Raw genomic sequence first — 15,805 nt, forward strand, 5'->3', positions numbered from 1 at the left:
ACTCCCTCCGTTTTCACAATGTAAGTAGTTTATACTAAAAACACTAATATTAAGAAAGTTGATACTTTAAAAAAAATAATATTTAATTAATTAGTTCAACCAATTATAAAATAATTGATATTATTTGATTGGTTACACTATATCAAATAAATGTAAAAGTTATTTAGATATTTGGAAACTACTTACATTTTGAAACAAAAAAATTTTCCTTAAACTAGTTACAATAAGAAACGGAGGGAGTATTTGATACCATAATCATTCATTGCAATATCCTATCTTCAAAGATGTTTCAAAAATTTTCCTTAAACTAGTTACAATAAGAAACGGAGGGAGTATTTGATACCATAATCATTCATTGCAATATCCTATCTTCAAAGATGTTTCAACAGAAAGACTATATCGTGGTTTCTTCAAACGGATTTTTACATAATGCTTTAGCCGTTGCTATATGTCTCCTTAGCTTCTTTTAGTTGCTTATTGATTGGTACTATTACAGTTGGATCCACTAAGACACACCACTACATAGCTTTCGCAGCACAACAGGTACACACAAAAAGTTGATCAAGATATCATTATTAAATCAATTGGTTCAAAAAGTGGGTGGCTATTGTTTATTGAGGTCTACTAGTTTGTGAATTTGGTAAAATATTAGTTGGTTGTTGCTTATTGATTTTTGGCTCCTTTTTCACATGTTTAATAGTATTTTCAACTTGTAGTGAAATGTAGAAAAAGCACAGTTAGAATGCGGCATAAACCTCTGCTTTTTTTTTTTTTACTTGTCAGCAAGCTGTAAACATCTTTGATTTTTGAGACTCACGTGGGTAATAGTATGTACAAAATAAAGACTTTCTTCCTAGTTACAATGTTGTTGTTGTACCGTTCCTCTCCTGATGATCCTCTTCTTTGACACCAGCCAATAGCCCTAACTCAACATGCTGATCCTTAATCCTGCTTATAACTCTCGACATATCTTCTCCATCCATAACACCACCAAACGATGAAGACATTGTGTCCTGTCTTCTTCCTCCTCTAGACCGACCTTGTTTGATCTTTAGTATGAACTGTGTGACCTCTCCAATAGATGGTCTTTTCCTTGGCGTCTTGTGCACGCACCTGTTTGCAATCTTGGCCAGTAACCTCACTTCTTCAATGTTTGCGTTTCCCTCTAGCTTCTGATCGACTATCTCGTCAATACCATCTGGACTCATCGAAGCCTAATCATCAGGATAGAACAGAATCAGTCACTCACTGGACCACATCAGCTTACTATTTTTGAGAACTTACCAGGTTGATGTATTCCATAAGATTCTGTTGGGGATGGATGGCAGTAATGAGCTCAAGGATGATGACTCCAAAACTGTAAATGTCGCTTTTTAAAGTGTACTTGTTTGTCGAAATGTACGTTGGATCCATGTATCCGTGAGTGCCTTTCAATCCGGAGTTCATTCTATCGAAAACCATCTCTTTAGACAACCCAAAATCAGCAACCTACCACAAGAACAAGACCAAGTTTTATAGATTTCAATCAAACAGTGTTGTTCAACATCATTGCTCTCTTTACCTTAGCTCTCATGGAGTGATCTAACAGTATGTTTGCAGACTTAAGATCACGGTGGATAACAGGCGGCACGGCTCCCTCGTGAAGATACTCAATGCCGTGGGAGATGTCAAGAGCGATCTGAAGCCTCTCTTCCCATCTCAAGACTTGTGTAGCTTCTTCACCCCCGCCGCCGTACAAAAGATTCTCCAAACTTCCATTACTCATGAACTCATAGATCAACATCCTGTGGCTTTTATCCACACAGTAACCCACCAAGTTCACGAGGTTCCTGTGATGCAGCCTCCCAAGTAAAGACACCTCGGTTTGAAACTCTCTATCTCCCTGGCTTGAGTTAGAGGCGTGAACCTTCGCTGCAGCTAAACCTCCGTTAGGCATAACGGCCTTGTACACAGGACCGAAAGATCCTTGTCCAAGAATGGTTGTGAAGTTTTGAGTTGCCTTCTGAATATCCCTAAAGAACTTTAGACCATAAGAGACCACTAACAACCAGGTCCATGAAAAGTCAAGATTTGGAGAGAAGACTCACTTGTAGTGATATTTAGGTATGCCGGAAGCAGATACGGTGAGATCTTTGTTATGGTTGTTGTTCCACCATGGCTGATGTTGAGTTGGTGCTGCTGTATTCTCAGGTGGCTGTAAGGATGCTGTGTTTGAGCTATCGTCAGGGGTTAGTACTACGGCTCTTTTAGCTGTGTGGACGGGTAGAGTTGGGATGTTCTGTTCGTTAGCGCATCGCCTTAGGTGAGAGCGGCCGTTGTACCATTTTATGACGAAGAATAGAAGAAGAGCGAGTAAGAGACCGAGCGCGAGACCAACCGATATGCCAATCACTACCAAATCACTTCTATTCACCATTTTGATATCATTTCTCAAAGAGTCCAAAGAAGGATAACATTTTATTCCCTGCAAAAAAGTTTATTGCATCATGAAGAATGACCTGTTACAGTTGCACGCATTTTTACTGGACATTCAATTCTCAAGATAATCATCATCTAGACAATTGTATATGAACATGTTTGGTAAAGACTTGTGATTTGATAAACTAGACAAGAACTTCAACAAAATCTTCATCTTATATCAAAGATCCATTAAAAAGCATAGGAAAGTCACTAGATTGGCATTAACTAACTCAATAACTGCTTCCAAAAGTGGGAATAAGCATCAAAGGTTCAATCTTTATTCAAAATGTCTCTGTTCTACAAAAAAAAATTGGACAGAGAGATCAAAGATCCAACCTTTTTTCTTTACTTAACGAAACCCTATAGTTAACACGCAACCTTAGTGACAGCTAATCACAGATTCAAAGGCAAAGATCACAACTTTTTCTCTAAACACTGCTGACCTCGAATGTTTCCATAGTCCTACCAACTAAACAAACATCAGAATCGAAATGGGTTCCATCAAAATACTCTCGAGATAAGAAAAGAGACGACCTTTTTTACCTTTCCAAGAAATCGCAAATTTGAAATCCAAGGAGCAGCAGAAAGCTACTGAGCACTCTTCTTAGTCAGGACGAAGCGAAGGAGGAGATCTAGGGGTTTGATCTGTGCAAGATGGTAGTGTTCTTCTCCTTCTTATTCCGCTTTTGAGGACAAAAGTCAAAATCTAGAAGAGGACTTCGTCCATAAAGTAAACTGATCAACAAAGGAACAGAGAAGGGATGAGCGAACTGTAGCATTTAATTGTTCTTTTCTTTCCTCTTCTTTCACAGGGAATATTTGTTGGCTTTTAAACGCGTTTACTTGATTAAAATTTTATTCTGAAAATGATATATTCTGAAACTAATGTTTTTTTTTAATTATGATTTTTGAACTTTAATATGTTTTTCTCCTTTTCTAATTCATGGGGTGAATGATTTAAGCTTTTGAAGCATGACCCAAATACATGACTAAAAAAATAAAAGTTGGTACTTCTTTTTTTTTTTATCAAAAGTTGGTACTTCAAGTTGGTGCAAAAAATCATAATATAATATAACTGATATTGCTTTGTCAGAAGTTCACAATTTATGACTTGACCAAATCCAGCTTGGTTTGCTTTGAACATATATATTTTGGCAACTAATATCTCCTAATTTAACATAAATTTGTTAGAGAAAATACCATACGCACTATAAAGTATATGATTGTGTGATATGTGTGCGTTTGTCTTAACAAATAATCTTGTGTGGAATATATTTCAGTGTAAGGCTATTACCATGCATGACAAACTACATTTACTTTCAATATTATAAAAGCTAATTAGATCAAATTATGTTTATATAAAACTATATGACGAATCTACTTGACCTCAACATTCAAATATCTAAACAAATGTTGACTTTAACCTATATATCTCCAAATATATGAGAATCTGAATCTCCAGGATAATACAAAACGCTATTCCAGTCAATGAACCCTTTATAAGTAATATAATGTACTCATATATATTCAGCAATATTACATCCATTTCAAGAAACTTATTAAACTACTATTTAAAAGAACAGTAGCTCGAAAGTTAATCAATTGTGAACCGGACTTCTTTTCTTCGGATTCACTGGTGAAGGATACTCGTGCCTCATTAAGTGATCCACCTCTCTTTCTAAATCTCTTGACACTGAATCTTTCAACGATCGAGTTGCTACGTTTGTTGTTTCAATCGGAGATGTGAGCTGCGAAAACTGCTTTAATATTGACAAGGAGATTAGTCAAATCTAATGAATAAAAAACCAAAAGCTAATTTAATTCAAGTGTGTTATTTTTTAACTTTCAAAATTTAAACTAAAGCAATATTATTTATACAAATCTTATATTATATTGCGTGTTTATCATATTTGGATTGCAATTGGGTTCCACATTCTCTTTTGAGTGCATTACTCTTTGCGACACTTCTTCATATTTTTTGACACTTTAAAGCACAATCTGCTGGATGCACACTTTCAAAGAATTCAAAAGAGATGTTGGACAGAAATGCCTCTTTGTCCAACAAAAGTACAAAGAAAATTATATTTGTTTTTATTCAGTTTAGTTTTTTTTTTGACAACTATTCAGTTTAGTTAGTAGGCAGAATAATTAGTTTTTTTTTTAGTTAGGACTTAGATTCCGACGTCAATATTTTATTTGTTTTATTTTTTGCAAAGTTCTTATGTTTTTATTTGTTTTTCCTCAAAGTTTAAGATATTTGAAGAAAATATAATAATTACAATAAATTATAATTTTTTACCCTCTATATTTTAAAATCTATTTTCATATATATATTTTAACAGTATATAAGATATTTTTGGTGACAAGGTTGTTTGAAATTGTCAAATAATAGAGGAAAATAAAATAAACACTATATTTTGTTTAGCAAAGAAACTATGGGCCGTCGTAGGAGAGGCTATTTCCCCGGGTCGGGTATAAATCATTATTTCGGGTCGAATAACGGTTCAGGAGAGTTTAGGGCAGATATTCTTTTTTTTTTTTTTTTGAAATTGTGACAGAGAGAGAGAGAGAGAGAGAGGCCTAAGCAAAGGTATTTAGCGAATCGTTTAAGGAGACTTCGTCGTGCTGTTTATGCTCTGTTTCATCAAATTCTTCGATTGATGACCAGTGCCCAAACTCAAGTGCTCTTGGCAAATCAGACTAAACTGTTCGATCAGTTGATTCCTTTACATAAACCCTTGATCCCTTGTGGAAACCCAGTTTCACAACCCTTCCCTATGTGGAGGAACGTTGCTAAACAAGCCGTTTCAAGGTCACAAACCATCGCTTCTTCCCAAGCTCGTAGCTTTCTTGGGTTTCCTCAGGAACCCACCATTCTCCTCTCGAAAAATTCAATCTTTCGATCCATCTCGAGCTCAGAATGTCGAAAACTGGGGTTTCGTTGTTTACGTGGAATCACGAAAACAGAGGAATTCAACGGATGTTTCGCTAGAGGGTACACTAGTGTAGCCGAAAAGGTCTTGTCAACAGATGTTGATGAAGATCCTGAGGTGCATGAATTGTTGAAGGAGATGAAGAGAGAGGATCACCGTTCCTGGCGGATGAAGAACCAAGAGGACGTTGTTGGAATGGGTGGTAGCAAGTATCGGAATCTGTGGAGGAGACAAGTTAAGATCGAGACAGAGGAATGGGAAAGAGCTGCTAACGAGTACAGGGAGCTTTTGGCGGATATGTGCGAGCAAAGGCTTGCCCCGAACCTGCCTTATGTGAAGTCCTTGTTTCTTGGTTGGTTCGAACCGTTACGAGATGTTATTGGTAAAGAACAGGAGTTGTATAGGTTAGGGAAGAGCAGAGCGGTTTATGCGCATTACATCGATCAGTTGCCTGCTGATATGGTTGCTGTGATCACTATGCATAAGTTGATGGGGCTTTTGATGACTGGTGGTGGTGATAATGGTTGTGTTAAGGTTGTTCATGCTGCTTGTTCGGTGGGGGATGCTATTGAACAGGAGGTGTGTTTGCTTAATCTCTCTCTCTTGTTTCTGCTTTGTTTAATTCAGGTCTTGTATTCTAAATGTGTTTTCTTTCTCTTGATTGGATTGATAAGGATATGCACATTCCTGAATAAGACCAGGAAGAAAAAAGAGGATGGCAATGAGGAGAGTGGGGAAGTTGAAAACGGAACTGCAGTGAAGGAACAAGATAAGTTAAGAAAAAGGGTTAATGATTTGATAAAGAAACAGAAACTGTCAGCAGTTAGAAAGATCTTGCAGTCACATGACTACACAAAACCATGGACCTCAGATGCTAGGGCTAAGGTTTGTGTATGCTTAGCTGCGATATTGCTGATGAAGTTACAAACGTTTTAATGTTTGCTAATTCATAATATCCCAGGTGGGAAGTCATCTTATAGAATTTTTGGTAAGAACAGCTTATATACAGTCCCCAGCTAATCAGCAGGATCATGATCTGCCTGATGTCCGACCTGCATTTAAGCATACCTTCAAGACAGTAGCGCAAGGAAGCATGTGAGGAATTTTTGGTCTATGTTTTTTTTAAGATAGTGCGCATCTTCTTGTCCCGAATGTCATATGCTTATGTTTCGGCCTTTCTCGTTACAACAGGAAATCTGGGAGAAAGTATGGTGTTATCGAATGTGACCCTTTAGTCCGCAAAGGTTTGGAAAAAACTGTAGGTAACCTATTCTCGTTTGGTTTGTTAGTCAGTTTAATTTTTAACCCAAGTCAACGAAAGTAATGGTGAATTGCTTGGACTTTATGTTCACTTGGTTGCTGCCTGTGAATAAGACTGAATAGATGTGGGATTTGAATATTAAGCTATAACTGAGACTTCTAAAGTATATTCCGGGACGTGTGAATATCACTTTTTTTTGTCGTGCAGGGGAGATATGCAGTGATACCATACATGCCAATGCTGGTCCCCCCTCTCAAATGGTCCGGGTAAGTAAGCTTCTTTTTGCTGTATGGTATTTCAAAGTATTTCCAAAACAGTTGTGTATGATAATGGTTATTGTACTGTAATTTGTGTGCAAGACCAGTTACTGAGATCTGATACAAACGCTAAGGCTGATCTAACTAAAGTTAAGCAGAAAAATGAATGTGTATAATAGCTTCGAGATATTTCAACATTTTTGCATAATGAGATTAGAAGATTTTTATTTTGGTGAGCGTTTTGTAAGTCATTTCATTTTCGTTGTGTTATTTGGCAGTTACGACAAAGGTGCGTACTTGTTCTTAGCGTCTTATATCATGAAAACTCATGGAGCTAAGCAACAACGAGATGCACTTAAGAGCGCACCCAAAGCACAACTAAAACCAGTCTTTGAGGTCAGACGATACTGCTTCTTCACGTACTTTAAGTGGGTAAAACAGATACAGTTCTTAATTTCTGTAGTATTTGATGGACGTTTACTAGGCCCTGGATACGCTTGGAAGTACTAGATGGAGAGTAAATAAGCGAGTCTTAACTGTTGTAGATAGGATATGGAGCAGTGGCGGCTGTACTGCTGATCTGGTGGATCGCAGCGATGTGAGTTTCTCCATGTTTTACATTGATCTTTTAGTGATTACCGTTTTTCATCTATGCAGTAGTTTACCATTAGTTATTGTTAAAGCATTGATCTCTTTTGCATCACGAAGCCTCTTTAATTTCTGTAAACTCAAACTGCAGGTTCCTTTACCCGAGAAGCCTGACACTGAAGATGAGAACATTCTCAAGAAATGGAAGTGGGAAATGAAATCTGCTAAAAAGGAGAACAGCGAGAGGCATTCTCAGCGCTGTGACGTAGAACTCAAGCTTTCTGTGAGCTTCTTTTTCCCCTTGGCATCAAAGTAATTGAGAGTTTTGTTGGTAAGTATTGAATTATTTAATTTTGACAGGTAGCACGGAAGATGAAAGACGAGGAAGGTTTTTACTATCCTCACAATATTGACTTCCGGGGACGTGCATATCCCATGCCCCAACATTTAAACCATCTCGGTTCTGATCTGTGTCGCGGTGTTTTGGAGTTTGCTGATGGAAGGCCTCTGGGAAGTCCAGGCTTACGCTGGCTGAAGATACAATTAGCAAACTTGTATGCTGGTGGTGTTGATAAGTTATCATATGAGGGGCGGCTAGCTTTCACAGAAAATCACTTGGAGGACATATTTGATTCGGCAGACAGGCCACTTGAAGGAAACAGATGGTGGCTCTAAGCTGAAGACCCATTTCAGTGCTTGGCTGTGTGCATAAATCTAACCGAAGCTCTCAGAAGTCCATCCCCGGAGACAGTTCTCTCTTATATTCCTATACATCAGGTACTTTCTGGCAGACTTTAACACATTGACATCCCCTCCTTCTTAAAACTAACTTCTTTCTTTCACTTTGGTTCTGGCCAGGATGGTTCCTGCAATGGTTTTCAGCATTATGCCGCGCTTGGGAGAGACACAGTAATTCTCTTTTTCTTTCAATGAACCTTTGTTTTCTGGACGCTTGTCATCTTTCCTTTTCTGATTTTGGTTTGTAAAAATGATTATCAGGTAGGAGCAGAAGCTGTAAATTTAGTTGCAGGTGAGAAACCGGCAGATATTTATTCAGAGATAGCTACCAGGTAAGCCCTGCATCTACTGCTTAAAGCTGCCATAATTTTATAATGCGCACTCAAAATTTCATATACAGGGTTCTTGATATTATGCGCCGAGATGCAGACAGAGATCCTGAAACTTATCCAGATGCGTTGCGTGCAAGAAAACTTATCAACGAGGTCTCCCTCTCTGAAATTCGTTTTATTATTTTAAACATTTCGGTTTTCAGCTTCCTTGCTTGCACAGTGAAGCAGAAATCTCATGAACTGTTTAATGGTATATATAATTTTGGCCTGTGTGTGCAAATTGCCTGATATTTGTATTGTTTGGGGGCTTTGTTTACTCAATCACATAACTTGGTCGGTTGTTAAGTGGATCGGAAGCTTTTAAAGCAGACGGTTATGACATCAGTCTATGGAGTCACATATATTGGTGCGCGGGATCAAATAAAGAGAAGGTTGAAGGAGCGCAGTGCATTTAGTGACGACAATGAAACTTTTGGGGCAGCTTGCTATGCAGCAAAGGTAACATCGACTGCTATAGATGAAATGTTTGAAGCTGCACGCGCCATCATGCGTTGGTTTGGTGAATGTGCAAAGGTGTGTAGTCATTTTCTCAACGTCTATTTTATTTACTTTTGTACTCTAATACTTCCTTATGAAAGTAAATCTTTCTACGAGCAGATAATTGCGGCAGAAAACGAAACAGTTCGATGGACAACACCGTTGGGTCTTCCTGTTGTGCAACCTTACCTTGAAATGGGAAAACAACTTGTAAGTCTCCTAGAGGGGGATAATATTTTGCGAACATCATCTGTTGAGTATAAATGTATAATGGATGTCTTCTTTTCTATGGAAATGAATGCAGGTAAAGACATCCCTCCAAACCTTATCGCTTCAGCGTGAAACTGATAATGTCTGCCTCTCAGCTTTTACCTTGGTTTTGCTTATAAACAAAAGAAGGTAAAGAAACAGAGTATGATGCTGGCTTATTCTCAGGAAAAAAGTTTTGTGGGATTTGGTTTTGCAGGTCGTTGTAAGGAGACAAAGGACAGCTTTTCCTCCAAATTTTATTCACTCTCTGGACGGGTGTCATATGATGATGACTGCACTTGCCTGCAAAAGAGCAGGCTTGTGTTTTGCAGGTTCTGTCCTTTTTCACAACTTAAAATTGTTTTTGAACTTCCATCTTGATCTTTTGTCAACTAACCCATTGCTTGTTTAAAAAAAAAACTCTTTAACAGGAGTTCATGACTCGTTTTGGACACATGCATGCGACGTTGATAAATTAAACAAGATATTACGGGAGAAGTTTGTTGAACTGTATTCACAGCCAATACTAGAGAATGTAAGCTTCAACATTGCCTCCATCTTCAGTTAGTTCAGTGTATATATGGCATGTGGAAGGCTGATCATAACATATCTGTTTTTTCTTTTTTTATCAACAGTTGCTGGAGAGTTTTGAGAAATCGTTTCCTTATTTAGACTTTCCTCCCCTGCCTGAACGAGGAGATTTGGATTTAAAACTGGTGTTAGATTCATCGTATTTCTTCAACTGATAAATAAATTTATGGCTTCACTAGATCCTCAGAGATCTTCGAAGCTCTCTCAAGAAGCATTGGTGAGAGATTCTTGCAGAACAGAGTGTCATCCCAAGGCTTGAATTCTGTGTAAGAAGGAAGAAAAGAAAGACAAGCTGTTACTTGTATTCCTATGTGCTGATGAAGCTCTAAAGCTTTCAATGAAATCTCCTGAGATAAGAGTAGCAGCTTCTAACCTGAGAAATCTCAGTTTGATGTTATGTTGTTTTTCGACCACACTGTAGAATAGCAAGTACTGTATTAAGTGATGGATTAACTGAGAAACTGAATTGGAAATATTTTTGTCGTATAGATTTTAATAATACATATTATTTTTTTTGATCAAATTATAATACATATTTTTGTTACCTATATTTCTGTGATAAAAAAGTTAAGCATGGATGACTAGGAGGCTTCAGAAATGGTAAATTAATTAATAGATTTATAAGAGAAATCTTGTAACTTCATTTTTAGTTGGGGTACAATTAAGTTTTGATTCGCGTTATTATTACCACTCCAGCAGCGGTACCAAAAGGTATGTTCTGTAGCAGCTAACATTGCTATCTTGTGTCGGGCAAATTCACTGATGAACTGGCTACGGTTTTTGTTGCTTATGCTCGAGGCGAGATTAAACGAGTTATATTACTTATGCTAGTGGAAAGCACTCTGTGTTGGGAAGCATTGAATGATGTGGCTTTGCACAACACAAGGCTAATATTGGGTCGAGTTCTTGATAACTGTGCTCTGGGGAGAGGAGATTACCGAAGATTGGTGCGTTTTGTCACTTTGGTTATTTGTATGTTTTTTCCAATAAGCAATGTGTTTGTGTGTGAATAGTTTGGTGTTATAGATACTTAACTTGTATGCATGTTAACGCTTAGTAATAAATTCCAGACATCCAACAACGAAAGTTTTATTTGTTACTAAGCAGACAAATTAAGTTTGAGAAAATATGGGGATCATAGTTTATGAAATAAAACTAATCAACGGTTTAAAAAAAAACAAAACATATTCTACAAAAACCGAACACACTCTATGTAATCTGAAAAGAAAATTCCAGGCAGATTAGGCTTGAAGTTAAAGTCTGCGCTTACTTGGACCTTAATTTTTCTTAAGGTATCAGTGTAGTGGTTGTAAAGGGCAACATAAACATTTTCAGAGTCGTAGCAGTATGGTGCCATAATAAACTCACCCGTCTGAGTGATGCCTTTGAAGTATATAAACCTACATGAACTCTTCCAAGGTTCAACACTGAAGGTAAGTTTCTTCAACCATTTACGTTCTTCAGCATTTTGAACCATAACCCACACATCAAACGTGTATGTTGATGTTTTGGTGGGTATTGCTACTTTCCCTTGGTAGTTTATAATCATATCGTGACTATATTGATCCTTAGATAGTACAATCTCTGTGGGAACTCTAGTAATAAGATGAAACTCTTCAGACCTCGAATCAAATCTCATTAAGCTGCGTTGCGAACCCGTTTTAGCAGCATAATATATAAAACCATCTATGCACACACCGCTAGAACAAGGACGGTGAGGAATGGTACATTCTACCATTCTCCATGATTTTTTCTTAGCTCCTAATGTGAATACTTGATGCTGAGACGAAGGTCCTTCAGCATGAAGACTACTTAGTGCTTCCGTCATGCACAATACTTTATACTCATCATTAACTTGATCATATCCAAAAAAAACTTTTTGTGGTCCTTCTTCTGGTTCTGAATCTAGGTAAAGCTATGGACTTACCACTGGTGGGGTTAACTATGAATTGTTCTCGACCACTTCCGATGCATAATAGTCCTTTAACGTAATGCGAATGGTACACAGGTGGTAATGGACATGATGAGCGCGAGAGGAAAGACGACGAGAAGAAGTACCAATCTTCTTTTGCGTAATGCGTTCCTTTCTTTATATCTAGACCACTGAAAGCGATTAGGAAACGAGGTTGAGAAGAACAAGAACCAAGGGGAAAAGATTAAATAAAATCTCGACTGTGGATGATGGTAGCCCATAACTTGGATACTAGAAGAAACCTAGCTATCGATTTTATAGGAAATCTCCCAAGAATCTCAATCACCAAGTCTAGAGGGAGTCCATCAAAGCTGCTTGAGGTTTGTGGATTAGTGGTAAAGGTGGTTTTATTTTTTTTGCTGCGTGTGATCATCATGCTTGTTTCTAAACCCTAAATATATCTCTCCCCATCTACTCTTTGCCTTTTCTCTTTTAAAAGAGGAGCGTAGGTTAAATAATCTTATACATAGGTCTTGGTTAAAACCCCTAGATTAGATCTAACCCTAGTAAATCTCTCTAACTCCGTACACCAGAAGCTTAGCTATTTAGACATGTCAGGAGTCAGGACCGAAACTCGGAATTCGAACCCGCCCAATTCTATAAATTATCGGGTTTGGACTTAGTTATATAATCGAAAAACTTGAGTTTTTTTGACCTAAGCTCATTTGGACTTTAGATATTTTGGGTTTAAACCCATTTGGGATATGACCGGCCAAGAAACCTAAAATTTACATTTTAAAATAGACTAGAGCTGGTTGCGCGAGTGTTAGATTTCAATTTTTTTTATGATATAATTATATGTTGTTACACCATGATATACTGTATATAAAACTATACTACAATTTTGACAAATTAGTAATATATCTGAGATCAATGAAGTTAATATGGTTATTCATCTGTTGCCGTCAATTGTATAATAAAATTAAAAAATGAAAATAATGTTATTTGTTTAAAAATTAAATGAGTTTGAATATTTTTAGCAAAAGTAAAAAGTAAGTCATCTTAAGTGTAATATTATTTCTATATTAGTCATCTATCTTATTAAAACTTAGCATGTGTAATCAAAATTTTTTTATTTGAACTTAGAAAACAGATTATTAAATATGAATTGAGTTAATTAATATAAACTAATAGGCTTATGTTTTCTAAACAATTCGAAACATAATTTATCTATTTTTAAAGGTCCATTGTTATTATATTTTTTTTAGTTTGGGCTATTTTTGTTTAGTTCTCTCGCTTGTGCACTGAATTTTATTACCCTAAAAAAAAAATTATATCAGAAACATACATATTAAAAAAAAAAAAATGTTCAGATTGTAGAACTAACCATTTCATCATCTAAAACCATTTCTAAGATTTCATCAGCTTAAGGTGGGTTTTGTATCCATGAGTGAATCAATTTCACTTGAACACGCCACTTAACCTTATATGGTTTGAGATCGCTGACCAAATGAAATTTTTTGTTAGAGACATGTTTTTTGTAAGTTGCTAAGGAAAATAATGTGAAGAATATATAGTGGAGATACAAAACCCTAGAGAAGAACAAATATCCTGACCACATATGCAAGGCATATCACGTCGAAATAAATTCAAAGAATATTTTGTATATTGTGTTTTACGGTTACAAGCCTATAATATAGGAAAGCCAAGATTTGGTTGGTATTAGTTCGAATTTTGTGTTGTATCATATCGAATTTAAATAACAAAATTAGTAGCTCGGTTTAATTGTTATTGAGTGAGTGTGAACAATAATATTTTGTGGTTGTTTATGGTATGTTATGTGAACCAAAGAAATAGGAAAGGCCAAGATTTGATTGTTTTTTAGGCCCAAAAAATGATAAATATGTCAGACTAAATCTTTTTTCTGTACCATTTTTTTTCTCTGATACCTTTTAGTATTTTCAAAAATAAATCAAATAAATAATTTTACAAACAAAACAAAAATTCAAAAATAGTAACTACTGATGAAATATCTATATCAGCTTATTGATATTTTTTTATAATTCTAAAAATGTTTAAATCGTAATTTCATATTTTGTTCTACAAAAAATAGAATTGATATTCTACACAGTAGAAAATGTAATCCATTTTTTTCATTGAATCTAATATGTTTAGAATATGTGATCTAAGTAAATAATAGTAATCTAAAAATATTTGGAAAACACATTTTGCGCTTAACCTATCGTTCTAAAATCTGTAGAATTTGGAATCTACACATTACTATAAATCTAAAACCTGTAGAAATCAAAATCTACACATTACTATAAATCTAAAACTAGTAGAAATCGATTTCAAACATGTTTATTGTGCTCAACATATAGTAGAATACAAATTCTACGGATAAAGATAACCAGTTCCAAAAATATGGGAAGAGAATATTTGGAAATATTCAGTTTTCTTATATTTATTAAATCGATTTTTAAATTAAAAAAATTAAAACATCGATTTGGAAACCGTTTAATCTGAACCGGTCGATCCTGATCTGAACCGGCAAAAGACTTTTAAACCTTTGTTCTCTATATGTATAATAAATCAATATTTAAATAAAAAAAATAAAAAAAATAATTTTTTTTATGTTTTCAAATTATACTTTTTCAAATTCGAACTTTTTTATATAAAAAACAAATTTTGATTTTTTTTCCAAATTTTTATTATATATTTTTAAGTATTTATTTATATATTTGTTAGAATCTTAAATTCCACATTCCAAAAATCCTAATCAACCCCTCAACTCTAAACTCTAAGCCTAGATTAATTAACCCTAGGAGTATAAGTGTCTTTTACCCTTCATTAAAAGTGAAGGTAAAAGTGGTTAGTGTAAACATGAAAAGTGGTACTAGGAAAGTGGTATTTGTGGCAATTTTTTTTTTTTGGAGATTTTTAATATTATTTTAGTTAAGAATTATATTTTAATATTTAACATTTTTTTATTAATTGTAATTTCAAATTTTTAATTGAAATTAAGGACAAAATTGTCATTTTGAAAATATTTAGACTAATAGGACATAAAGTATATGAGATTAGTCTAATAGTGTTATGAACCAGATTGTGGATGGCTCATAACCAAGAGATTATGATTTGTAATCTTTCCATTTATCTATGAAGGTGTAATCTCCTGTATAAGGAACCTCTATGTTATGAATAAAGATAGACTTTTCTATTACTTTTATAACACATTATCAACACGAAACTCTAAATCCCTAAGCTAATACCCAAATCGAAAAAACCTAAAACCCTAACCCTCGCCGGCGATCCGACGAACCCTAAACCCCGATCGCGTCTCTTGTTCCCGCATCTGTTCCAGCTCGCGTCCCCGATCAGATTCAGCCCAAAGCGTTCATGATCCTAGCTCAGACGTTCGCGACCCAAGAGCAGCTCCAGCACGTGACCTCTTCCTCGTTCGCGACAATATCAGACAGCTCGCGTCCCGTTCGTATCCAGCTACGGCTCAACTCCTTTGGTGGTCCGATTCAACAATTATCTAAGGTTAAAAGGTACAACAAAACCTAAGAACCCATAATCGAACATGGATTGATTGATAAAGAATGAAACCCTAAAACCCTAATCTTTATGAATCAAAACCATAGGGTAATAGATCAAAAATCCTAATTGAGTAAATCAAAGCTCTAAAAGTTCGATACCCCAAACCCTAAATCATGTTCCTACATGATTAAAACCCCAAATCGGTTTTTAGAAGTTAAAATCCGATAAACCCTAATCCTATATCTATAAACCTAAATAATATAAGTATCATAATTAATTATACTATAATTATCAAATCACATATTAAAACCATAATTAAATATTTTGAAATCAAATATGTTTTCGGTTTTGATCATTGAGGTTTTTAAATATGATTGAATCTGATGCTATGTTGCTAGAATTGT

General features: G+C 35.6%; 1 protein-coding gene and 2 pseudogenes across 2 annotated transcripts; 1 reads left to right on the forward strand and 2 right to left on the reverse strand.

Moving 5' to 3' along the window:
* Positions 1-743: 743 nt before the first annotated feature.
* Positions 744-3,262, reverse strand: LOC106424728 (calcium/calmodulin-regulated receptor-like kinase 2). Of its 2 annotated transcripts, none has more exons than XM_013865474.3 (5): positions 3,004-3,262; positions 2,088-2,464; positions 1,562-2,012; positions 1,285-1,488; positions 744-1,214 (listed from the first exon to the last, which is right to left on the reverse strand). In XM_013865474.3, exons 2-5 carry the CDS (start codon positions 2,414-2,416, stop codon positions 858-860), a joined length of 1,341 nt encoding a protein of 446 aa, XP_013720928.1. In that variant the 5' UTR covers positions 2,417-2,464; positions 3,004-3,262; the 3' UTR covers positions 744-857. The 2 variants fall into 2 exon arrangements, with proteins under 2 accessions (XP_013720928.1, XP_022565640.1); XM_022709919.2 differs by lacking the exon at positions 3,004-3,262 and adding an exon at positions 2,797-2,816.
* A 1,670-nt stretch (positions 3,263-4,932) lies between these two features.
* LOC106424757 lies at positions 4,933-10,469 on the forward strand (annotated as a pseudogene).
* Positions 10,470-10,890: 421 nt separating this feature from the next.
* LOC125593110 lies at positions 10,891-14,449 on the reverse strand (annotated as a pseudogene).
* Positions 14,450-15,805: the final 1,356 nt, after the last annotated feature.

The sequence above is a fragment of the Brassica napus genome, chromosome C9, assembly GCF_020379485.1.
Source record: "Brassica napus cultivar Da-Ae chromosome C9, Da-Ae, whole genome shotgun sequence".
NCBI lineage: Eukaryota > Viridiplantae > Streptophyta > Magnoliopsida > Brassicales > Brassicaceae > Brassica > Brassica napus.

Coding starts and splice junctions, on each gene's coding strand:
- LOC106424728 (XM_013865474.3), bottom strand. CDS start 2,416: ATGGTGAATAGAAGTGATTTGGTAGTGATTGGCATATCGGTTGGTCTC. Junction 2,013..2,087: donor ATACCTAAATATCACTACAA/GTGAGTCTTCTC, acceptor AAAGTTCTTTAG/GGATATTCAGAAGGCAACTC. Junction 1,215..1,284: donor TTATGGAATACATCAACCTG/GTAAGTTCTCAA, acceptor CCTGATGATTAG/GCTTCGATGAGTCCAGATGG.